This window comes from Lepisma saccharinum, chromosome 6, assembly GCF_977018435.1.
Source record: "Lepisma saccharinum chromosome 6, izLepSacc3.1, whole genome shotgun sequence".
Classification (NCBI taxonomy): domain Eukaryota; kingdom Metazoa; phylum Arthropoda; class Insecta; order Zygentoma; family Lepismatidae; genus Lepisma; species Lepisma saccharinum.
This window is the reverse complement of record NC_139234.1, coordinates 57714348-57741695: the sequence shown is the minus strand read 5'-3', so window position 1 is coordinate 57741695 and position 27348 is coordinate 57714348. Positions and strand designations below refer to the sequence as shown.

Sequence of the window (27348 nt, the reverse complement as noted above, 5' to 3'; positions counted from 1 at the left end):
CACAAAAAATAAGGAAAGTAACCCAAATCAGCCAATAAATGGATCAATAGAACGTAAATCTTTCACACATGCGAAACAGCCTCAGTGTTGTTGGTCCAAAATATAGGAGTTGTGGACACGTTGTAAATGTATAAGGTAAAGTTCCCCCTGCATATAGCATAGTGCCATGAAGGCACATTTAGGGGATATGGGGATAGAGCCCCACAGTCTCCATCTCGGCCATTTTGGACGTGATGTGATCAGCACAACGCTCCGGCCGCCTTTACCATCCAGGCACCCACTGATTTGGGGGCTGGGTGAGCTCCAAAGCCGCTTTACGTGGGGACAAGTCCGGAAAAATTCTCATCTTAGATCACAAACCCCGAGTTTCCCGCGTGGCAGTAAGACGCCCCACCGATTAGACCACCGCGGCACATTTATTAACACCTATTTCCTTGCAAATCTGAAGTTTCTTCCCGACGGTCAACAGGCACCCAATGAGGAGTAAATGTAATCATGTCAGCAAATAAGCTGACGTCTACAACTTATACATCCAGCCATCATATCTTGCCTAAGGACAGCCAGTCTTGTCATTTTTATGCTATATGTGAATAAACAACTCCAAAGCAGGCAGCCACGGAAATGGGTCTCGATTCAACAGAACCTAAATCCATTTTAAGCAACGTTCCCTTGGTCTTTCCTTTGGCTTCGGTACTCAAATCTGAATAATCAATCTCGCTACGCAAGTCTCTTCCTCAAGCTAATATGGTGCGAGTGCTACATTCGAAGTTCCCTTACGGCAATTTCAGTTTTGGGGTGAACTCCATTCCAAGCGTTCAAGAGCCAACATTATAACTGCATTTGCCTTGTTGTAAAATGCTTTCCTTCGGTGGAAATTCAGAACACACAAAGAAGAGGGGGCAGGGAATTTTCAAAAAAGGTACAGAAAAAGCTGTGGCGACTCAGGGTGATCTCAGGTGGAAGTTTGTCCGACAATGCCTATGGACTTAGTGGGCCTGGGGCTCTCACAGTCTATCAATGGCTACCCGAGAACAACCCTGGGGAGAACAGAGGGGTCGTAGCGTTTGTGCTGATTACTATGGCCGAGATCGAGAATGTTAAGTCCTACCCACTCCTCTCTTCATGTCTTCAAGGGAAAGTATAGCAGTCGTACGACTTGCAACTAAAGATTTTATTTATGTGGTGAGTACCAGCTCATAAATCCCTAGTTACGCTAGCCTTGCTTTTCAAATGTTCACGTACTCATACGAATAGCAGCATTATGATAACATAATGGAGTAAAGTGTTTGCCGTATGAGACAAACACACATCCAATGATGTTCAGACACTCTACAAGTTATAACATCTCATTGCATGACATACGAACGATGGTGCAATATTTCAGTTACTCAAACTCCATACTTGTCCATTTAACAAAATGCGACACCAGAGGTATCTGGCACAAAATGAGAAGGCTTGTCCTAAAAAGGTTGAAATACACTAAATATTCACGAAACTGTAAGTCTGTCACCCAGAAAGTAGCAGCGTCAGTCACGAGTGAAATCGTGGCATTCCATTACACTTCACGGTGTAAACAATAAAAACCACTGATGGGGAAACTGTGTCGAGACCTAGCGGACGGAGTATGTGGAGAAGCTATTCAGGGCGATGGTCGCAGGCAAGCTGAGACACACACTCGTCACGTAGGGACAAAGGAGACCAAGAAAGGTCCAACTGTGCTACCTCAGCTCATTATTTTGAAGCAAAGGTAGTGCGAAGTAAATTAACAGCAATTCGATAGTTTTATTTAGTGGTTCTTTTATGAGAAAGGGAGACGAGGGGGGAAGGAAATACGAAGAAGTGCGATCATCAGGAAACTCGTCTCGTTACGTAACCATGGGAACTCCAGTTCGCACGCGTCAATGTCATATGCCTTAACTATAAGAAAATCTTCGCTTCCTGGTCGCCACAACCATTTCTAAAAACTTCTGCATGCAGATTCTTTCACGCTGAAAACACACACAAAAGTTGTCGAGTAGTGGCCCAAGTTGTGCTCCCCAGTACATGTGGAAATTCCAGGAAAATCATTAAAAAATTGATAAATCGACTAACTTCCTTGATGAAGACAATTGAAGTACCAACAAGCTACCAATTAGAAAACTTATTTTCTGCCTATATTAATGTTCATTTTATGTGTATGTATCGATCCCTTTGAGCTTAATGTTCCATTTCCGATTTCTCATTCGCTGTCATATCAATTCTGACTTTTTCAGACCATTCTGTAGCGTTTTAAACTTGTTTTAATTCCGTTTTTCGGAGATTAATTTTAATGGAAATATGAAAGTAATGGCTTCTAGCTGCAAGGGACACCATACTTGAAAGTTATTTCCATTAAATTCACAACGACCTGTCATGTGAAATTAGGTAAGAAAATGTAAAAATCCATGTTTGTAAACTACCATATTGAATGTTCAGAGTTTTTCCAGGTAGTGAAAACTAAAAATTCAAGTAAATTTGTTAGGTTTGGGATATTTCTAGATTCTAGCGACAAATTTTCATCCATAAGTGACGCTCACTAGTACTTCTGACGTCATGTGAAGAATTACTTCATGGCATTTATGCTCTTATAAAATCAATCTTGGCCTAGTTTTTCTGCAACACCATGTTAATGTAACTTATTTTCATTACAAGCACGAACGTAAAAACGCTAATTTGAATTTCTGAATGACAAGGTGTAGCATGGGAGTTCGAATAAGATTCCAGCACAGCTGTAGATCGCAAGCATAATTTGCGGGAACAATGTTCAACTATACAATGGAAAGGTTTAAATGCTATTCTATTCAGAAGCTCGATTTGTCGATTTGATTTGCCTCAACTGTGAAAACGAAAGGAATATGGTCGTTAAGAAAAACAAAGTGTTGTCAAAAGTCAATTCTCCACTGCTGGGATCAGTGGGTCTATCTAGTCGAACGCCAAGGTCTCCAGTTATTGTGCGAGAGGCCACTGAAGCAATGTAGAAAGAAGACCTTGCTAGTCAAAAGTACAAGGATCCGAGTTGGCGAAATCGTGAATTATTCTGACAAACGTAGCCTTCTGAATGTTTTTATAGCCGTCAGCCCCTCTTCATTGCAGGTTCACTTTTCAATAACACACACACTGCAGCATATACAAAGAAACATTTTTGATCTTTGGACTAATGAATACAATGTTGCGGTGATGCCGTTACTATAATTTGCTTCATTCTACAAGTATCAAATATCCAATTTAATAACTATTTCCCGTAACACACATAATAATGTATACATGTTTCGCATTGGGTTATGTTTTAACTTGTTTAAGTACAAAAATCAGGAAAAAATCCTTCATGTTATAAGAAAGATTCAACTCAACTGTAAAGGAAAAGGACTGCATTTCTCGTTCGTGTCAGAATCTCATACCGTAATTAACTTTACGCAATTAATAGTTTTTGATGGGTTATTGAATTATTTTATTGGCTTTACCAAAAAGAATAGCAATATTCATTGGTTCTTTGAATACGCTAAGGGCGGAATCTTCACTGTACGAATCACACAATCTGCAAACCCACGTACAAAATCAAATTCACTGCAACAAGTAACCAAATGTGTTTCGTAATCCTAATACTTTCGATACTTCTTTTACTATCTTTTCGGGGTCCATTCAGGATTACACGTTTTTATTCCTGGGCATGTCATATTTTGAGCATCACAAATCTTTCGGTTGGAACAGCAGCAAATCTGAGGGAATTTAATACAATACAAAAAAAAATAGTTGACCATATATATATAGCAGATACTCTAATTTCTCAGATTCTGTATAATGTTTGGTTTGGGTAACTACAATTACAAAGTTTTAAACTCTTCTGAGTTTTGTAATTGAGAAAAACTAGCTCCTCGGGGAAGAGGTTTGATAAGTTTGAGAATTTTGTATTTAATAATTCTAGTATTATATATCATTTGCTGTATATGATTGTGTCCTTTTTCGTAAAGGGTTCTGGTAATCTATCAATCGGGTCTGCCCCTGACTGGCCACTCACGAAGCCTGGCAACTTTTCCGCCGCGAACTAATCGCATGTCATTTTGTTCTGGAAATCTTGCAACAGAGTTGCAAGGTCGGCCGTGCTTACTTCACCGCTTCTCAGGAGAGAGAGAGCTGAGTCACTGACTCCTACACATCCTTTTCCGAGCACCACAATTGCATTTCGAAGAGGGTTCAAATGAACGGCCATATCCTGTCCTTCGCAGTTTCTCATACCCCACGAGGGATCTCCTTCACCCATTCTGCAACAACCTTCGCTGCCGATTGTTACCTTACACAAGCACCACGTGCGGCACTACGGTTGTCCTCGACACCGCAGAAAACTACTAGAGTCACGGGAAAATGCAAGCGATGGCACGTGCTGTAATTAAAGAACACGCCGGAATTTTCTAACATTATGGTATTGAGACCAATAGAAGAAAACTTCCTCTGCTTAACGCATAAGTGATCCAACTATTATCTAGATCTGGCAACAACTCCCTCAGAGCATCACATGTATATTAATAATTTATATATTAGTAATTACTAAATTTATTAAAATGGAATGAAAATATATATGCATTTCCTCCAATTCTCAATAATTGGGAACGCCTACATGATTCCAACGTATTAAAGGAACTCAACATACAGTATTTCTATAAAATGCCCTTGTTACCAGAGTGGTTTTGTGATTTTTAGTTAACTACGTCATTCCACAATCTACAAGCAACTTCTAGCCTCTCTCGGATGACCGATTACGCTAGTTTGACTGCTTCTGAACACTTGTGTGGTAATGGCGTTAGTTTGACTGCTTCTGAACACTTGTGTGGTAATGGCGTGACCAGGAATTTCGAAAAGCGGGGGCGGGGGGTTACAGCCTTTTACCAAAGGAATTTCAACAGTTCGGTTTTTTTTGGGAAGAAAACTGGGTCACAAGTGAATGGCCACCATCAAAAATACATCCGAACACATCTATGTATCTACAAGTATACAAAAGCAAAGAAAAAGTGGAAAATCTATAAATCGCCAGACGAGACAAAGTTAACTAACTCCATGCAGGTTTAGAAGCTATTTAACAGCTTGCGGTTAAGGTTATTTCTGAATATCCACGGTCACTAGCGGACAATGGGAAAACCTTTATTGCAGGGATCATCCCCTAGATAGAATGGAGATCTTAAACTACTTCTCGAGGCCATTTACTAGGTTCAAATTATCGAAGTTCAGAAGGAAACATGCAATATATAGATACAAGAATTGTCTTCAAATCGCTAAATGGTTATTTACATGGAGAGAGAGAGAGAGAGAGAGAGAGAGAGAGAGAGAGAGAGAGAGAGAGAGAGAGAGAGAGATGTGTACATGAAGCCACCACACAAGGCAAAAATTAAGACACGATTTCATGCTCAAGAATTAAAATGTAAATGAGCACAAGGAAAGTCATAGCACAAGATACGTCAGGAGTTCCCAACTCGCCGCGCAGGATACAGTTAACGCTACAACAATAGGGGGAAAACTTTTTTCCATACCACTACTTTTCCAAAATTCTACTTTTGTTTGAAGTCCTTTTTACTCGGACGAGGCCTACAGTTTCAAGTGCGATTCGAACCATTGCTGTGTACCATCATCAGTAACAGAATAAGAGATCCACGATTACAAGGCTACAGCGTTAGGCACAACCCTATCGGGGAGGCCTCAAAAATTCTGCTTATCAAAGAACCAGCCATGTTAGTAGTATCCATAGCAATGAAAATTAATAGTTTGTGAGGGGCCCTCGGTAATTTTTAAGAACGTAAACTGTGCCAGAGTGATATATTCGAATATGAGAGAGTGGAGGCGTGCAAAAATTAACCGCTATCCATACTGTATAGAAATGACATCGCCGTATATGCATCGGAGATAACCTCAGATCTCACTAAACTGTAGGCCCAGTCCCGAATAGCGTATCATAGCATAAGGTGCAATTAGAGGCAAACTTTGAATGCTTATCACATCAAACTACCTAAACATGGTAGGGCATTCAGGTAAGAATCAACTAGGGCAAAAATCAAGTGCTATGAAGTTAAGCTTCATTACGTTCAACTCTAGTCTCCAGATTTATTTATTTCCTCTGCGCAGTCATAGCCTGAATTGCAGCATGACTTCATCAACTGGCTACTAGAGATGTGACAGTGACACATCCAGTGTTGCAAAATCTCAAAGTTGTACTACAATTCTATCCGCCGACTATACATATTACGCAACGGTGGACATTATTATTAATAATAAAGCAGATACCCATTGCTAATGACGAAATTTAGGACTAAGATGGAATTTATCACTGGAGGAGCTGTTGGAGAGCTTCCTTCACTCGGACAGGCAATAAAACGTTGCCCTGCAGTTTGCTCGTCTCGCACCACTTACGTAACTGCGGAGCGCTACACAATGAATCAAAATGCGAAGAGCAGGATTTTACAGCTTTGGCAGAAAAAAGATTGTTGAGTCTTGCACCACAAACGTACACTTCGTTACTCCTTTGCAGAGAGTTTCATAACGCTGAGCTGCCGAACTGAAAAGGATTCTCATGTGTGTTGCAGAACTAGACGATCTGCTCCGAAAATAATTTGTGAAAAGGAACGGTACTAAAACCTCAATTTTGTATCTATCCTACGTCGTAATTGTAGTTCAGAATTCGATATGTTCGTACATTTGAAAATATATAGATAGCTAGGCAACAAAAACCGGAAGAGAACCACTGAGGAGGGGGTTTGTCGGCGGACCAAAGGTCGTGAAACTACGCATCATGGAACTGGATCTGGGGATATTGCAGCCTATTCCAGAGAACCCCTGGTTAACTGCTGGTAGACCCCAACGAAAAGGAATCACTACGTATGCATTTGAACCACCGTGTATTTGAAGGACAAATAAAAACAATCACCGTTCAGAATGAAATCAGAAATAGTTTGAACGCTTGTAGTTGTAAGCCCACTTCATGCTCGTTGGATAATTGAGAGGGGCTAGACATATAATTTTAAAGTTGGATCCGAACCGGTGAATGTTCGCCTCCCCCAGAAATGGAGTCCAGAAACTTTATTTCAACGTGGCAACGCTACCTAAAGTACTTGCCAACACGCTCGCTCCTGCCTCCCATCAGATGCAACACTAGCGTTTGCATACAACCAAGAACGTCGCCTTGAAAGGACACAAGGGAAGCTCCCATCACCCGGACCTGACTAGCTGTTACTGGTTTCAAGAGCTCTTCACTGAGTATAGCAAGAAAGTACTCAGCTAGCCTGTTGAAAGCACGCTGAAGCAGACTCTTTCGCCTAAGCCGTCCGAGAGAAAACCTTCCTTGTAGCATTGACAATTTTGCAACGAATCATTGTTTGGAAAAACGCAGTGTTTTCCAAATCGATATTGACCAGATGTGACTGAGAAACCAACGGACTTTGTGGCGTCTCTGAAATCATTTCGACTAAAACTAGTCCGTAAAAGTAAATATTTTTATGCTGTTGCATCTCTCTTCATTAAGAGGTTTGCCAGTCTTAAGCGTGCTGAGGGTTCACGACTCGAACCCGTCACATTCGACAGCGTGATCGTGGATAAGTGCTCTGCTACGGAGGCGGAACTGGCAGTACATCTATCGAAAACTGTTTGCAACACTCCCATGCAAGTTATCAGAACGAGTCTCAATTTTGTCCGATACAATGGACTCCAATGGAGAGAAGGAAAAAAAAACAACACTTAAAGCTCTGAAATAAACACATCACAATGCATGCCACAAAAACATCAGAATTCTAGAAGCTAATGCATACAGTGTAGTTTGCATTAGAAATAGCTGAAGCCAAGCAAGCATAGTTCCTGGCAAATAAACAAATCTTAAAACAGACTTTCATGCTCAAATATTAAGGTTCGTACACATGAAAGTATGCTAGAGACTAATCAGAACATTGCTACATTACTATTTTACAAAACATAAAAAAGTATTATGGCTCATTAAGCGTGCTCCAAGTCAGCCATGCATAAAACTAACGTCTATACTGTGATCTACTTCTTATACAATGTTGTGCCTGTGTACGCGTAGCGTATGGAGGGAAACTGCGTGGACATTTTAAAATTAAATCTTACCATGTGCACGTCTTCTTCAGATTCCTTCTTCATCCTGCGAAGTATCCGAGAGAATATAGTCTCTGGCTAGCGTGCATAGAAGAGACGGCAGTCAGCACTACACAATTTACACGATACGAAAAACACCATACAAAAGTATTTCTGCACTTAGAAAACTACAACTGGTGACAAACTTAACATTGTTGGTTGCATGTGGAAAAGGGGGGAACCAGTCTGGTATAGGAAATGCGTTGTCATGGTTGCCAATTTAAAAAACTACTGAATTATAAAATATAACAAAAACTACACAGCTCAAATACTTCACTATGTACAAATATTTTTATCAGTGACGCAAGTTCGCATGGAAACAAGTCACGAAATTATATGCAGTATAGAAACATTTCTCCATAATTGATCCCACCCGATATTTCTATTTTTGTTGTATTACATCGCCATTCTAACTCTTGGATTAAATCAACCTGAATTAAATCAATCCACCTTGCTAGAGTAATTTTCATTCACATTATGGTTTACCACGATTTCAAATTAAGACTCCGCTGGATCTTTGGATTGCGGCAGCAAAGTAATTTTCGAAAATCACCTTAGAAAAAGCTGCTATGATATTCTTTATAAAAAAATATATATATAAAAACAGTTTATAATTCCTTCTACGTGAAGTGAATCTTCGTGTGGTTTGGTTTTGCTATTTATTTATTTATTACCCTGCGCACAACAGGCATCTGCCCTTTTACAGTGCCACGAAACTCGCATATCTAGACAATAGTGGAGGAAAACCCATACGAAGTTTCACTCGAAATCTAGAAGGAATTCAAAACAACATAATTTTTCAGAATTTCGAATGTCGTCACTTTTTCGAAAGGAGAGAAATTCTTAAAAAAAACTTTTTGCTGTCAGCGCGACTTTAACGGAAGAAGTGTTAGCCGGAGACATGCTCTGACTCAAGAGGCAAACTAGAGGAGAGGGGCTACACGAACTTCAACATTTTGAGACGGAGAAACACTATCCTCAAGTTTGTAGAAAAAAGGAAGTCAGAAGTGCAGGGGCAGCGCTAGGGTCCGCCTACTTGTTCTTCCTCGTACTGGAGCAAAAATTGCAGCTAAGGCGGCATAAAGTCGTGCTCGGGAAATTATTTAATACGAGTTGTAACGTGAAGGGTAGTTTTCTTGTTAATACGTTCTATGTATTTGTTCCACGTTACATGTCTAGTAAACGTACCATTTCAGGCTTTTTCAGAATCTGTTAGGAAGAGGCCGAATGTTCAAAAAAAAAAAATTTAGATTACGCTATTGGGGATAGTGCGGCAGAAGGGATTTTATCCAAGACGAAGTTGCTGTGCACTTCGCGTTTTGTCCTGAAGTGGCAGACTGAAGGTACAATGTACTATGTATTTTGTAACGCCATTGGTTACATTGAAAAGGTACAAAAATTGTGTTTTTAAAGGCCCAGATAATTTCATTTTGTACTTCACTACATAGTTCAATGAGACTGCATAGTTCAATGAGACACACATTAAAACGTTTTGTTAACTTGTTAACGAATAACTTGACAATGTAACACAAGAACAATGGGCCGCTTGTGTTAAACATGCACAACAATTACAGGAAAACGATTTTGTAAGGGAGATAGATCGGGACGAAATTTTGGACCCAATTATAATACATTTGAAGGACGACACAGTGACGTTGAGGACAACGACGGCAGTTGTTGGAGTGACGAGGAGCCCCTCTCTGGCAGTCCCTCTGGCATAATCAGGCATGTTCTTTTCTCCCATTAAGTTTAATATATGTTATATTACCTAATGTTCCGTGCTCTCAGTGACAAGGCGTTTCGCTCAACCACGCTGTCTCTTTTCCGTTCGAGATTTCGACATGGCACCGCTGCAGTGCGCTGCTATTGGCTATCGCCATATGCAGGAGATTTGACGCGCACTCTAGGGGTGTAGTTGCTCCCCGCTCTTTGCTATTTATGCTACGCTCTATGTTAACCCTTATCTACCAAGGGAAAGTAAACTGTCCTTGCCACCCCCCCACCCCCAGTTTTGAAAGGTTGCATGCATGTTTCATGTTTTTCTTATTTTCAGCATCGCACCCCCCCCAAAAATTTCTTTCCGCAGCCCCTCGGCATCCCTAGATGGTTCATCGCCTCTGCAGAAGTGCATGTTAAACAATTTATTTCAATCTTTTCAATCCGAATTCCAAGACTGGGAACTTTTTCTGACGTGTTCGTCCTTTGTTAGAAGTACAATATAGACATGCACGTATAAATACGTATACTCGTATGTATGCATGTATGTATGAATCAATGGGTTCAATCCGCGAAAGTTTAGAGAAAACCTAATGTAAAATTGTTTCCTAGTTTACATGAATCTTTAGAAATAGACTACAGAACTACTGGCCATATGACATCAACGTCACTATCCTCAAGTTTACAGAAAAAAGGAAGTCACTTATCTGATCAGCTTCCGTTTCCGCTGTTCTTTCATTATTCTTTCACATTCATTTATTTGCATATGCAAACAGTTTTGATTAATTTTGCTGTACTTGTATTGAAACAATCATTTTATTTACTATTATTGTATAACAAGTATTTTACATCCAATGGTTTCTACAGTTGAAATTCAACTCCCGCATGGACAATGCAGGAGGATTATCAAGTTACTATATAGTATACTATAACGTAGTGGCACAGATATTTTTATGTGGACATGCGACGGTTTAAGGTTTGTCACAATACACCACGATAAAATGTTTCTACAACGATGAGTTTCACAGTACAGATTATTCTTAATGTTCTAATTATACATGTGGGATTCGTATTGAAATGTGCTCGCCGTAAATCGAACCGAGAACCCTTCGATCATAAGGCAATAGTTATCTTGCAGCATGTAAAAATGGACGCTATGTACTGACAAGAGTACATCGAATATAGATCACCTTGACGACCTGAAGTAATCAATCACACTTCCGCGCAATGGTAATGATAGAATGTAAGATTCCCGCGCCTTATCTGACTTTCCAATTTACGAGAGGAAATTCCACTCCAATCGATTGGTTATCTCAAACAAACTTGGTTCATTAAACTTGGTCAGAACTGTTTGCTCAAGAAATTTGTTCACGGAACTTTTTAGCGCACATGGCAACTTCTCAGCTGTTAACGAAAGCAAAACTCTGTATTCAAGTTAAATTACATTAGTTTTGTCACCTGTACCAACCCCGCGAAGCTCCATGAACTCTTAACATTTACAAAAAATTGCACAAGTTTCCGCTTTTTATGCCAGCAAGTCACATGAATGACTGCAATTCGCAGAATGGGAAGTGTGAATTGATTTGCGGGCTCATGTACACAAATCAGTCTATCGGATATTCAAATAAAGTGGAACATTTCACTTCCAAAAACTATTTACTGAAATTAGCAATTTGATAAAATATTGTTTCCAGGGGAGAATTAGCGATCTCTCGTGAGGCGTGGAAACTTACCAGTCGCCTGGTAGGTTCACGGAATCGTGTTTTTAAACATTCTTGTTATTTGGCGATTTATTTTTATTTTTTTAATTTTAAAACCAACGGGAATTGTGATGATGGGGGTCGTGGGAGGCTACATTTTTAGACGTCAATGAGGGGGGAGAGGCAAGATCGCAATTATTAACTTTTTGATAGTTCGTTTATGTCCGATTACCATATACATTCAGGCACATAGGAGATCTTCACGCATTCCCTGTTGAGATACACGATCAATATTCGGACACGGCATATTCTCTGCATTTCTTCACAATATTTCGAAATTAACAATATGCATATGTAACGGTCGGATTGACCATTACTGGTTTTGGTATATTGTAATAATTAATTGCTGGCCAGCTACGAGGGTAGGGTTAAGTAATATGCTTCCATGAGTGTACTTTTATGTTATTATTGCATGTAAGTGTATATTATTGGATTGTGCTTTGCTGGATGTTAGATTCCACTGTTTTTACCTCCCCGGTTGGGGGAGCTAGCTGTCATACAAAAGTACAAAGTGGCAGTGGAATTTTCCAACGCTACGGGGTCCACGTCCACGGACGTTTACCCCGACTATAAAAAGAGCCAGTGGGCTTTAGCAAAAAAACAGTGTTTCCCCATTGATCGACGAAAGAGGAACGTCTCCTCAAGTTTAGTCCACTTATGGTGGCTAGACTGGATATAACAATGTAGCATCTGGTTATGCCAGCCCCTGTTGCTGTCCCAAGTCCCCTTTTAGAAAAAGCTTTGATTATGTGGATATTTCCGGATTTGATTAATTGATGCCCAAAAGAAAGAGAGAAGGCGTAAGAAAACGCATTTGTAACGGAATATCATTTAAGTTGAGGATAGGCCCACCGATATAGTTTTGCTAACTCGGTGGTAAGGGAAGTGCCGATGGTTATGCCATAGGTGCGAAACTATATTATTAGAGATTTGGTAATTTTGGTCTATGCAAGACACTCATGGAAACGTTCTGTAAAATATGTATATATATATATATAACTACGTATAATAAACCAATGTATCCTACGAGAATGTTATAATTTCAAGAACTACGGTACTGTCCATTTAACCAGTTGTATATTCACTTGCTGTATATGTGTAAACGAACCAGGGACATACAAATATAAATTGTTATGTGAAACCCCCCCCTTTTGTAAGTCCGGCGCAAATATAATCTGCTCGCTTGGCACCCAGGGTGAGGTGAAAGGAGAGATTGAGGGATGAAAGTAGGAAGTAATCCAGAGGGCCGGATAGAAACGAGGGATAGGGGGGCCGACGACTTTCACATATGGGGGCTCTATTGTCCAGGATATATCTTGTTGTATAAATTGTCGTCAGGTCTATAGGTTTGAAAGATAGACGGACTGACGGACGGATAGATTTTTTAATTTTTACAACGAAGATCGTACAGAAGTGAATGTTATTACGAAGTGGAAAAAGTAAAGTAGAAAAAATGGCAGTACAAATTGATAGAGATTTGCTTGGACAGCTATTGGGTAATCAGGATATAAGCGATAAATCTCAGGAGGAAATTATTAGGGGATTAAATAATCTTGCTTTATCGCGCACTGAACAGCAGAGTGCTAAGGAAGAGGAGAAAAAAGTTCAGAAAATTCTCGATAAGTCAAATTTACCGATTCCAGTCTTCACGGGGAGCGATGACAAGATTTTGCCGCATGATTATTTGCAGGAGTTGCGGAATTATAAAGATGTCATGGACATTTCGGAGAAGTCATTGTTTGGGAAGATTCTTCCGTTTTCGCTAAGGAGGGCTGCAGGGGATTGGTTTAGATTTTCACGCCCGTTTGAAGATTTCAAGAGCTTTGAAAATGCTTTTTTAGAAGAATATTATTCTGTAGATTATAAGAATGAGATCGACCGTTTGATTCTGAATCGCTTCCAAATGAGCGAAGAATCTCTGGTTTTGTTTATTCGTCGAATGAGGAAACTCTTTTCTATGAGGCAAAAAGAGACAGACGAATGTGAAGTAATCGAACATATTCTATCTCATGCACACCCTAGTTTCCGAAGGCATTTGTATGGAATGCAATTTCAGACTTTGAAGGAATTGGAATCTGAAGCAGCCATTGTTCAGAGAAGGTTGTATTCAGAAAGGCTTTATTTTTCACCGCTCGCCGGTGAGACAGAATTATCTTTTTCTGAAGTTTGCAACACTGAAGAGGACACCTCGCGAAGAACAGGAGTAAAACATCTGGCTTTGTCCGCGAGGACAAGCGATGGAGGAACCGAGAGTGACCAGCTACCCTTATGCTCTCTCAATCCAGGTTTAGGAAAAAGGATCAAGTGCTGTGAAACAACCGTTTTACCAAGAAGGGGCATTGGCGGTGACGCGACCGTAGGGCACAAGAGACCCTCTTTTGATGCAACTTTTGGACAAGCGGGGGGCAATAAAAATTCTGCAAAGTTAATTTGTTGGGGCTGCCGTTGTGAGGGCCATAAACTTCAGGAATGTCAACAGGTCAATAAAAGGAACCAACCCGCTGGAAAGGGAAGTCAGCAGCGCCCCCAAATAAACAAAGGTCGTTTTTTGAATGGAGAAGGCTGTTTTCAGCAAGACCTCGAACCTCTCATTCAATGTAAGATTAACAACAAACGCTTTGTATTACGGGAGCTTCAGCTTCTACGCTAAGCTTGGAAACAGCCAAGTTGTTAGAGAGAGATGTAAATAAATTCATGAAGACGAGAAAATGGAACATTTCATTAGCTGTGGGCAGCGTTACATCAGTTGGCGAGATGTATGCTACTGTTTGTATTAATGACATGAAATTTAAGCATAAATTTATCATCCTTGAGAATTGTTTCCGTGACATAATCGTTGGAAGGGACTTTTTAAAGCAGAGTGGGATAGTTTTGCACGTTGAGGAGAACGGTTGGTCGTTCAAAGATAGCGACGTGATTTACACGTTCTCGAAGCGTGCATGTAAACGAGAATTCGCTGTTACAGTTATGCAGAGAAATAACGTGGTACAGGAAAGGAATAACTCGTCAGATCACTCGAGCCTGGATGGATGCAACACACATGCACAAGAGAATAGCGGGAAGTCTACGAATGAGGATACGGGGCAATTAGTCGATTCCCAAGGACTCGAAGTTCAGAAGACTGCAAACGCCGGTGCATTATATTCTGAAAATCTCGAAAGAGGTGAAGAGAAAACGGAGGAAGGGAATAAAAAGGGAATGCAAATTTCCTCGAAAAAATTCCATTTCTACTGACGAGAAGAACCATTCATTATCATTGTTGCCTTTTGCTTTAGAGGACAATGAAAATGATGAATTACTGGTTTCTGAGAGGCTACAAAGAACTTCATCGCTTGTTTCAGAGCAAATGAGAGACAGTTTGTTATCTCATATAATGAAGCAACTGAAGGAAAAGCATTTCTCTGGGAGTAAGAAGTATAAGGAGAAAGTTGCTAAGTTGGCCAATCAGTCGTTTTTGGATGAGGAGGGAGTTTTGTGCAGGAGGATAGACTGCAAGCAAGATTCGAAAGGAACAGCCAAGATATAGGTTCCGTTGAGTTTGAAATCTCAAATATTGACGTCACATCACGATTCTGAATTTGCAGGACACAATGGGAAGCAGAAAACTTTGTCGAAAATCAAGGAGAAATATTCGTGGCTTGGAATGACACGAGATATCGCTCGCTACGTCAGAAGTTGCGTTCCCTGTACTGTCTCCAGCAAAGGGAAAACAGAAGAAGTGAGACTGAAATACAAGAAAACGAGCCCAGCCTTACAGATGTTCCCGGATGAAGAGAACAAGATCAAACGTAGGCCATGTAAATTTCGCATTGGAGACAAGGTGTGGCTGAAAGAGCACACTATATCTGGCAGATTGCGTGGCGTTAATGGTGAACTTGGAACGGAACACTCAGGTCCATGTTTAATGTCTGGAAGGATTAAAGAAGATACTTTCAGGGCAAAGAATGGGAAGGATTGTCCGATTGTGGAAGCTGAACCAGGCCAGTTGTCCAGCCATAAACCACCAGCTTTTGCTGTGAGGTGGAGGGACAGAAAACAGCCCAGGGGAGCCACGCGACAACTCCTAATAAGGGTTAGGAAGACTACCGTCTGGCCGCCTAGACAGCAATCCCAGTTGTCATAATAGCCGACCGCGGATCTTCCTTTATTGTTATTTTTTTTTATTTAGTTTTCATTTGTATATAACTTACCCCCATTTTCTTTATTCACACAACACAGTTTATTTATTTGCGTGTCTCCAAGTTGTAAACAGAAAGACACATTGTGGATTTAGGTTCGAGAGTCGAACCAGGACTCTGTCAGGAGTCGAAGCCAGGGACTCGGTCAGGAGTCGAAGCCAGGGACTCGGTCAGGAGTCGAAGCCAGGGACTCGGTCAGGAGTCGAAGCCAGGGACTCGGTCAGGAGTCGAAGCCAGGGACTCGGTCAGGAGTCGAAGCCAGGGACTCGGTCAGGAGTCGAAGCCAGGGACTCGGTCAGGAGTCGAAGCCAGGGACTCGGTCAGGAGTCGAAGCCAGGGACTCGGTCAGGAGTCGAAGCCAGGGACTCGGTCAAGAGTCGAAGCCAGGGACTCGGTCAAGAGTCGAAGCCAGGGACTCGGTCAAGAGTCGAAGCCAGGGACTCGGTCAAGAGTCGAACCAAGGACTCGGTCAAGAGTCGAACCAAGGACTCGGTCAAGAGTCGAAGCCAAGGACTCGGTCAAGAGTCGAAGCCAAGGACTCGGTCAAGAGTCGAAGCCAAGGACTCAGTTGGGAGTCAAACCAGGGACTCAGTTGGGAGTCAAACCAGGGACTCAGTTGGGAGTCAAACCAGGGACTCAGTTGGGAGTCAAACCAGGGACTCAGTTGGGAGTCGAACCAGGGACTCAATCGGGAGTCGAACCAAGGACTCAGTCGGGAGTCGAACCAGTAACCAGAGAAAACCAACTTCAAGGAAGGTGCTGCCAGGAAGACTTCATCCTAGAGAGGATACTTCAGTGACGGACTTCACAAGGAAGAGGAAGCTTGGTGAATCTGTGAACGTTGAGGACAATGTGATTTATTGAATGAACTAGTGACTATTTCATTTTTCAGATACTCTGAGAACAGTTGAATACTTCAGTGGGTATTGTGTAATTGTGTTGGATGATTTTGTAAATATGGTAATCTTGTTTTAAGTGTATTGTTTTTTCTTGTTCCTCTTGAAGAGGGGAACTATGTAACGGTCGGATTGACCATTACTGGTTTTGGTATATTGTAATAATTAATTGCTGGCCAGCTACGAGGGTAGGGTTAAGTAATATGCTTCCATGAGTGTACTTTTATGTTATTATTGCATGTAAGTGTATATTATTGGATTGTGCTTTGCTGGATGTTAGATTCCACTGTTTTTACCTCCCCGGTTGGGGGAGCTAGCTGTCATACAAAAGTACAAAGTGGCAGTGGAATTTTCCAACGCTACGGGGTCCACGTCCACGGACGTTTACCCCGACTATAAAAAGAGCCAGTGGGCTTTAGCAAAAAAACAGTGTTTCCCCATTGATCGACGAAAGAGGAACGTCTCCTCAAGTTTAGTCCACTTATGGTGGCTAGACTGGATATAACAATGTAGCATCTGGTTATGCCAGCCCCTGTTGCTGTCCCAAGTCCCCTTTTAGAAAAAGCTTTGATTATGTGGATATTTCCGGATTTGATTAATTGATGCCCAAAAGAAAGAGAGAAGGCGTAAGAAAACGCATTTGTAACGGAATATCATTTAAGTTGAGGATAGGCCCACCGAGATAGTTTTGCTAACTCGGTGGTAAGGGAAGTGCCGATGGTTATGCCATAGGTGCGAAACTATATTATTAGAGATTTGGTAATTTTGGTCTATGCAAGACACTCATGGAAACGTTCTGTAAAATATGTATATATATATAACTACGTATAATAAACCAATATATCCTACGAGAATGTTATAATTTCAAGAACTACGGTACTGTCCATTTAACCAGTTGTATATTCACTTGCTGTATATGTGTAAACGAACCAGGGACATACAAATATAAATTGTTATGTGAAACCCCCCCCTTTTGTAAGTCCGGCGCAAATATAATCTGCTCGCTTGGCACCCAGGGTGAGGTGAAAGGAGAGATTGAGGGATGAAAGTAGGAAGTAATCCAGAGGGCCGGATAGAAACGAGGGATAGGGGGGCCGACGACTTTCACACATATTAATGTAAAAGATGGTAACACCATATGCATATTAATGTAAAAGATGGTAAAACCTATATAATTATTCTCTTAATGTTAGTGAAAATGGTTCTACATTAGCATGCAATGATAATTGGGCATTATCCATGATCTAATGTACCGTGCGTTCATTTCGATCTGCAGCCGAGAGATCGGAAGAAGCGTGGCGGGCGGCGCTAACGGAGATGCCGACATTTGCGGCCTGTAATGCCCGCTTATTTTTATGGACTAATGCAGACATTTATATAAATATTGCAAAACGAGCACTAACCTGTGTTATAACACGCAAAATTTCTTCTGTAATTCATCACACAAATAAATACGCTTTAGAAACGATGTTAAGAGCCACAGATAATAAAACATTTTAATGATAGTTTTGACCAGTAACGTCCTGCTTAAGTTTATATCCTTGAAAAAGTTTTGTATCGATGGGGATCGTTTGGAGGTTTCGAATATGCAACACTGTATCAAGATTACGCTGCAGACGAAACCGTCAAAAGTCAATGGTTTTCGTGAGCTTCCTTGCAATCCGAAATCTCCGAGCTCGAGTTTTTGTTCCTTCACGACTAGATTAAGACAGAGCTGTGAATATAGTGGCGAGCAGATGTATACCAAGAGCGTGTTAATTTCGTACTGTGCGCAAGAGTGTTATTCTTGGTTACTTGTCGTTACTTGTGTTATTGCAGTGTGTGTGTGTGTGTGTGTGTGTGTGTTGTGTCAGTGAGACGATTGGAATGCCAGCTCAAGTTTCACTTTAGAACAAATAATTTTTATGTATGACACTTACGTGAAAACAGACTCGTGTCGGGAAGTGTGTAGGCAATTTGTACATAAATTCCCAAGCGTTTCACCTCCACATAGAGATACGGTTAGACATCTTGTCCTTAAAATTACGATAAACTAGATCGTTAAATTTTAAAACACCTAAGCAAAAACGAGTGATTCTAACCGAAGCAAAACTCGATGAAATTGGTGCAGCGTTAGAACGTTCTCCAAACAAACCTCTACGCCGTGTTTCACAGGAGATGGGCGTGTCAAAATCATCAGCACATACAGCCACTAAGGTACAAAAATTAAAACCGTACTCTTATAACAAAGGTTAGTGCTCGTTTTGCAATATTTATATAAATGTCCATAAAAATAAGCGGGCATTACAGGCCGCAAATGTCGGCATCTCCGTCAGCGCCGCCCGCCACGCTTCTCCCGATCTCTCGGCCGAAGATCGAAATGAACGCACGGTATTAACTATAATATTCTAGCACTACGTTTTGAGAGGGCACCTCTATCTCTAGTCTTCAGGTGAAATATGGTTTTCTCCTCAAATTAGAAATAGTAGCTAGAGTGGAGCAAAAATTAGTACAGAATTTGGGGGGAGGGGCGTGTAGTAGTTTGTTAGCACACTGGGAAGTTTGTTGACCTGAAGACGAGAGAGAGGTTCTCTCGAGACGTATTATTAAAAATTAGTTAAAAGCACTAGACAATGTATAATGTACAATTAACAGCATGCTAAAGTGCAGCTATTTCAAATTATATTAGCTGTTTGTCAAATCTCAAAATTTTTATTTTATTGAACATTTGTGTGTTAAAAGTTACTAATATTCGGACACACCGTGAATGTCTTCTTTTCCTGTTATGTAGCTCTACCGGTCTGCTAAAATTCCGGTAACAACCAAGGCCGTCCGCAGGATTTTTTCTCGGGGGTGGGAGGTGTGGTCAAAGTTGAACGAATGTGGGGTGATGTTCTCGCCATGCACGAAAATTCTCAGAAAACATCCAGCAACTAGGATATTCTCCTTGTTGATCCATGCAAGCATTCCCTCACCTTTCCCCAAACGGTTTCTTCCAGTTATCTTGGGGGGGGGGGATTCCCTCCCTGGCCCCCTCTACGGGCGTCCTTGGTAACAACCCATTTCCTGGTCATCAAAGCTGCCACAAGTTGCTGCACTGTCTCACGACTGAAGTACACCACAAGTACAATAAAAATATAATCTTCGATCAACGGATGCTATTCATTTTCATTTATGCAGGAAAATTGGGACTAATGATGTGTAAGAATACCGTGGATGACATAAAAGGGATAGATTAAATCCTTCCACCCTATACTGAAAGAAAAAAACATCTTCAATCTTATGTGGGTGAGAGAGAGAAAAGGGGGGGCAGGGGGGACAGAAAAGAGATTCTTTAACAACGGCCAATTTCTCCAAATAACCTAACAGGCGAAGGCAAGCACCTAAAATATCTGTAAACTAAGGATCGGGTATTCGAAACTTGTAGACGTTTTCGAAAACTTGTTCTTCAGACAGGATCACTTTTTGCTGCAGTGGACAAGTTTTCAAGTCGCAAAGTCTTTCATAGTCTAACATTCTGCAGGAGTGTGTGCTCATCCACACCTGCAGAGCAATTCTAAAACCGCTAACATTAAAAAGCACTATTCGTAACTGTAATGCTTGGAACTGACAGTTTTGGGAGGAATTAAACCACGTGACACTAATAGCAGGCAATGCATGCGGGCGATTGCGCAAAATGATCACAGAAAGTAGCAACTATATTCACAGATTGTTCCCTTCAACAACCTTAGATTCGGCACCCACCACATTCCTGTATGATAGATTTCCGAGAAGCGAGATAAAAATTGACGCCGAGAGAATGTGCTTAACGTCATGCTCGCGACGTATCTCCTGAATGAAAATGATCTGTCGCACCTTCGCAATGTGCGATTACTGCATATCTTTCTTGAACGTCATTCCGCTCGCATTCCGCGATTGCTACGACCATGCGACAAGGAGCTCCCTGATAGACGTTGGAATGTGCTGATAATATTGGAATGCAAAGATAAGAGTTCACAAAATACTTTGATAACATCTCATACCTCATAAAATTACTATCTAAGAAACTCTGGGTATCTTGATTACATAGTTACACAGCAAAGTGTTCGATATGTATTTACGATCCATCCAGAAGTTTTCAATTAATATCCAATTTGGAGATTTATGAATGGCAGGTGGTGTACATATTCGGTATGCAAACATATGAAAGACTGAACCTGAACGAACAGTGAGAAATTTCCAGCTCAATACAAGACAAAATAAAAATTGAACCTAAACTACAAGAAATCTGGAGTGACCAATCTATTAAAACAATGCTAAGAGAAATAAAACAATATTCCGCGTGAACTTCACTGAAAAGTTAAATGGCATAGGTGGCTGCGGTCATTTACAGGAGAAAAATGGGAAGAAAAAAGTTTGTTCATTTAAACTATTCAGATTTAATTCAACAGATCGCAAAGAGGTAATGTGTACACGAAACAGTTAAATTGAGACTAGAAGAAATGATGAGGGGTGAAATAGGGAAATACATGCTACGGCAAAGTAAGCCTTTAATAGGTAACAAAGAAGTACTACGAATGAGAACCTAAATGTTGTGTGTGTGGTGTGGCGTTGTATGGTGCTACGAAATTAGGAATAGCGGCTAGAAAGAAGCTTTACAAATATGGCTATGATGAAATAATCAAGCGTATGAAAGGGACAAATAAAAAAAAAACTGTATTTGAAAGACTTTGAAAGAACAATGCTGGAAGAAATAAAAAAAAAATAATTGGCTGTGACACTGGCTAAGAAAGAACTGCCTGCTAAAAAATACACAGGAAAGATTAGTTAATGAGACCAGGACCCGGGAATAAGAAGATATCAAATGATAGATAACATTAAATTAAGTGGATCCTACGCTAACGTGTAGCAAAGTTGCACATTTGAAAGCTTAGAAGTTGACATGAAAAACTTGCCCGTTGGTCAGACCAATGAATAAAATTAATGAGGTGAATTAAAAAATGCCGAAGCGGCAAACTTCCGAACGGACTAAGGAACTCAATTATCTTTCTACTCTTTTCATATACCTGAGTAGCAGCTATACTACTCTGTCCCTAGCGTCACTATTTATACATTTATCTTCATGTTTCTTGATGACCGACACATGAAAACAAAACTTTTCTGAATTATCTTCATTGTTTAGTACCTTGCTTTTAATTTCTCCCCCCTTAATTTAAATTAAAATTGTAAAGAGTTACTTTATTGCGTCCAGGTGCAGGTTTCTCAGAGCATCACATGTAATTTAGTCCTATACCTGTTCGACAGACTCAATTTCGAAAATATAAAACTTTATTGCCTAGCGTCAATGCTGGATTATTTTCACATGCATCTTAACACGTTAGGGGTACCTTCCACGTAGGCGCCCAAAAGTCAACCTCACTTCCACGTAGTGCACCCTGGACTAAAGACTAACGAGGCTCTGGCGACTGGCACTATGGCCAGTATAATTTTGTGTGTGTTGTCCTGTTTTTGTCCTTGTGTGTGCTGAGTGCCCATTTACAGCCTCAGCTTTTAGCAGAAGTCAGAAGATTTTAAGATTTTTAGTTATGCAACGTTAGAGTTGTTATTTGCAATGATAAGGGGCTGGCCCCCGTATAATGTGACGGGAGCAAAATAGCCTAAGTGCTGACGCTCCCAAAATTTTAACTTCAAATTCAAATTTTAACACGTTACAATTAGGTCTCCCACACACACTTAAAACTTTGAAAAACGCTCAGCATTGTAACAAGAATGAGTATTCGCAACTGGAACAAGGAAAATTTCAATACCCGCTCCCCTCCAAATATTTTCAAGGTACAGCCTTCGTGTAAAGTTCGATGACAAATTTTCATGTCTCCCTGGATAACGCGACATTTTTTAGCTTTTTTTCCACCTTCTGCCAAAACAACAGTTAATTCTTAAGCTTTCCCGTTACTCAACTCAGCAACAGGCATAAAATATCTGCTGGGTGAAGTCTATGTTGTATGATAAACAAAGGAATTGTTATCGGAGATGCTTTCTCCTTGATGTGAAGATAATGGGGAAACTATGAAACTGAGGGTCTGAAATTAGTTTTCGTTTGTGGAGATCTCAAATCACGGTAAGTACTTGAAAGAACCTATTACTCGTACAAGCAATGCCTGGGCGGCTTCCTGGTGTAACACTTAAAAATGAACTACGTAAAATCGGGGACTAACACCACAATTCGTTATATTTTCTAATAGACTGGTATCAAGAGAATATAAAGGGCGTCACATATTAATCCGAGTGTGCTTAATACAATATAGGAAAATATAACAGAACATTTGGTGACAAATATAGTATTCACCAATCTTCTGTAGTGTAATCCTCATTTGTTCCAATTATTCTGGACACCCTGTACACTAAAACACCCGAGGTAGTTTGACAAAGGAAAAAGGAAAACAAATATCGACAGTGGTCTGCAATAAGGCACTTTCAATATGTTTGCATACTCCAGATACTGAAGTACCCTATCTTCCTCTTATCTAATCATGATCGTGCTCTATGATTTGAATACATCGCTCTTTAAACAGCTTCTAATAACAACTGACACTGTTTTTAAAAGCAATTCGTAAACTAAAATATCCCTAAAACAGCAGTGAAGGTCACTTCTGCTACTTCTCAGTGGCTACATTCTCGAATGGTTAAGCCCAGCAAGCTCAGATTGGATTTTCTTACTCGCCACCTATCTGTTTAATCTGGCAGCACTTAAAAGCGCTGCGCTAATGTAGCTGCGAGTAAGACACTTGAAACATCTTCTCACGTCCAAGCTTAACACATTACTTACGCACATCACTTCAACGCTCTTTATGGCACTTTGATTATCCGAATTGCCGTTATCACTTCCGAATGGAATACAATTGTTCTGAGTTGCGATTGTGCTCTATTTATATCCACACTATGGACTTAGTGTTTGGTGGATACGTTGAAAAGACCATCATTGGCGTACACACACAATCTGGTTAGGAATCATTTATATTCAGAACCTAGCTCCTCTTCTCACTTGTCTCTGAAATGGTATCGTATATAAAAATGAATGAGATTTCTTTATTGTGTTGGTTTTTAGCAAATGCTCATATAAGAGAAACCAGAATGGCAATCTGTTTAAATTACTTTACAATGGCAACTTTTACATACCTGGTTTTCATAGATAGTGGCACAATGAGCAATACATTTTACAGCCATAACCGGGCACAATTAATGTTGAAGTGATTGCTTTCAGTTTACGGACATTCTACCCTTTTGCACTCTCAAAATGTAGTGCCACTTTTCTCCTGTTAAAAATACAAGAGCTGCAAACTGGTATATGGAGAAAATTTAAACATTTTACAGTTTACCGGGTAATTTAACTGTGGACAATGTTGTTATGCCAGCAGAATCGCAATACACATCAAAGATGGTTTCAGAGGAGGAAACTAACACTGTATAATGCTCCATCCGATGCAGTAGTTTATGAAAACATTTTTCTGTGATCTGTTTGCATTAAGACTGTTTTAGGGCTCTTTGTTCAAGATATAAAAATATATTTTAACTCGCGCAAAACTTGCCGTTTGAGGCAATAAACATATTTTTGGAGAAAATGGCCACTATCGATAATGAAAATCAGAATAAAAACATCAAACCGTAGTTATCCATTGCCTCAAAGAATCGATCTCTTCTTTCAGCAGGGCGCCTAGGATTTTCCTACAACGTCACGCGAGCTCTAGTACTTAACTGGATGCTTGTTATTTTTGTCTGATTAATTTACAGTGAATAAACAATGAATCGATTATAATTTACCAAGAGTTCTCCTACATTCTATTCCCAACACAGCATGTAAATTTTAGGCAAACAGAAAAAGTAATGTGTTTGAGGTAATCTATTAATACAGAAATTTGTTCCGTCCACTATAATAGATGCACTTGAGACTTACAAATGTTCAATTATATGAAGAAAAACAGTTTCTATGACTTACCTTCTTGTAGAGTTTAATCCACGTGAGGTCCCCTTTACTATCCGTGTACTGTAGGCCAAAGAACCACACCTCCCGAAGTCCAATCGTCTTAACCACCTGGTCGAAGAGTTGCTTTCCAGTGGTCGTTTGCTGGATCGCGAACTCCAGCTCCGCGTCCATCGTCGTGACGCGCACATTCATCTGAAGAGAGAAGAGTTCAATTTAGCTCCAATTAAAAACGTTTAGGCGGTGTAAATACAATCATCAGATATCAAAGAACGAAAGACCAAGTACATAGACCGGGTATTTCTACAATCAATTTATTCAACATATAACCTACATTTAGTAAGTTTTGTGGTAAATGAAGAAAAATCCGCTAAACTGAACCAGCTAAATGAAATAGCTTACATGGCGTAAATTTCTTATAAAAGTTGTGAAAACCTGAAGTTGACCCATGGATTAAACTTTGGTCCTTGGTGCTACTAGAAGTGGCCAAAGCATTATAAATGAATTGTAAATGGAAAGCTGCAAGTTGTGGTAAGGTAATAAGCTGGACTGGCGAACATGTCTAGACCACCGTTACAGAATGTCAAGACTAAAATTTATATATTGCGTTGTGACTTATGCACAGATAGGCTAACCGGGACTGGACCTACAGTTTAAAGTGGGGTCCGAACCACTACGCCATCGGCGAGGCCTTAAAATTTATATATTCCATACATTCAAGTCATAGTGCTTATAAAAGTGGCAAAAGACTGTTACAGACCGTTGCAGGAACTTTACCAATGCTTCCTTTGGGGGGGGTGGGGGGGGGGGTTGGTGCCTAGCTTGCAAGGTTTACAAGGCTAAGCTCATTCTGCAGCACCTAAAATGCAAAGAATTGAACTATTTAAAGCATCTTTGCAAACATTACATCAAATTTACGTTACCAAGGTGAGGAAAAGACTTCCAATGCAAAATGGAAGTAGTGAATGGAATAATCGTGCCAACAACACAGGCGGATGGATTGAGTGTTCCGTTTCGCACATCGCTCTTTGCTAGCGCAAAGAACGTCAAGTGTAAACTTGAATGTCCTGCTTTCCATATTGCATTTCATCCTGAGAGTTCGCCAGTGAATGTAGGTTGCGGTTCTTCCCGACATTCACTTTGTGCACATTATTGCACTGAATTGTTACTAGAGGGGAAGAGAAATTTGGTAATAGATTGAAATCTGGCTCCAAGTCACGCTTCGACATTCGTAAATTCTTTAATGAATATTTTTTTTTGTGGAAGTGGGCAGTTTGGAATATAAAATTAACACACAAAATAAATCATAACATGTAGGCCTACTTCCTTCTCTTAACAAAATTTTTAGTACCCTGTACTGCTATCAGAAGATACAATAATACACCCACTTATGGTTAATCCTGAAATTACGTTGCAAGAAAGGTCAACATTCTGTAATGATAGCACTTTCTCTGAATGTATAACTTGAAATCGGTCTCAATTTTTCTTGCATATACCGGGTGTTAAAAATATGCTACATAGGTATCGACAGAGGTAGTTGGGGAACGAGAAGGAAAATAAGAAATCGCCTGTAGCGTAAAAGGCGGGGAAGGAAGATGGTACAACCTTGCAGTGTTCACGTAGAGGTTTCCTTTCATGTTTATTCTGGTTCTTCCCCGGTTCCATAGTAACGTTATGGAAATGCTAGAGGAAGAAAACATGACAACATGTACGGCAGGCACACTCATCCCACCCTACGGGGAGTAGCAAGGCATTCGTTGCTTCCACCATCTTACAATAAAAGTTAAGTGATTGCATTTTAAACTCGCTGCAGATCGCTACCAAAGTTTCAAGCCTGCAGACATGAGCGGACGTAAGCACAAGTATACTGAACTTCAAAACATGACAGTAAATCTGCTGCAGCAAGAGTATTTGGCAACCCAAGTGTTGGATACAAGTTCAAAGAAGGTTAAGAAGTTTAATGGAACCTCATTAATTTCCAATGCCAGTCAATATCCCATTGCTGCTCATCATGTACACGCAACGACCGGATAACTCATCAGTACAGGCTTGGCGAGCTGGTTTGAAACTAGACAGGCCTCAGATGTGACCTTCAGGGAGACTCCGAATGCATCGTCTCCTCAGGAATTGCATAATCACCTTCTGGCGCTCTTAGGTAACGGCCGAAGAAACCTTCGTGACTACAGGCATGTGACGTCAGCGGCACGGAAAACGCGTGGGGGCGACCCTGCGTACCTGAACGTCTCCATTGCTCAATGCCCTAACCAGATCCAATGTTGCAAATTTCAAACTGGTCATAGCCCGTCTTTTAAACAATTCCCGCAAATCGTCTGGGATATTTGATATCAGAAAGCCGAGTGTCATATCGTTGTCGGGTACACTTTTTAATTCCCCTCACATACATGAATCCTACACCATCTAAAACTTTGGCTCTAGGCTAAGCAACACGATTATGTATAGGAAAGAGGAATTTATGTAAAGATTGAGTCGCTTAATTTGCACAAGACCCCAGATTAATTGATTTGTTTTATTTCCCTTTTCTGCCACTTTAGGCTAATCGCGAAAAAGACAAAGGTGAAGACTAAATTTGTGAAACGACAATTACAAACATGCATGGACAGGACGGAACACAAGTGCCTGAGTAATTACTAATTGCAGACTCCACGGAATCGTTAGATGCAAATGGGAGTACTGTGTGTAGTACGTAAAAGAGAGGTTGA

The 27348-nt window shown here is 40.5% G+C and overlaps 1 protein-coding gene across 3 annotated transcripts in view; it reads right to left on the bottom strand.

Moving 5' to 3' along the window:
* Nucleotides 1–27348, bottom strand: part of Moe (moesin) — a 124684-nt gene that overhangs the window by 25174 nt on the left and 72162 nt on the right. For all 3 annotated transcript variants that reach the window (XM_083123987.1, XM_083123988.1, XM_083123986.1), the window contains one exon: nt 24644–24823. In XM_083123987.1, coding sequence (XP_082980113.1) covers nt 24644–24823 — 180 coding nt within the window. The remainder of the gene's footprint in view (nt 1–24643; nt 24824–27348) is intronic.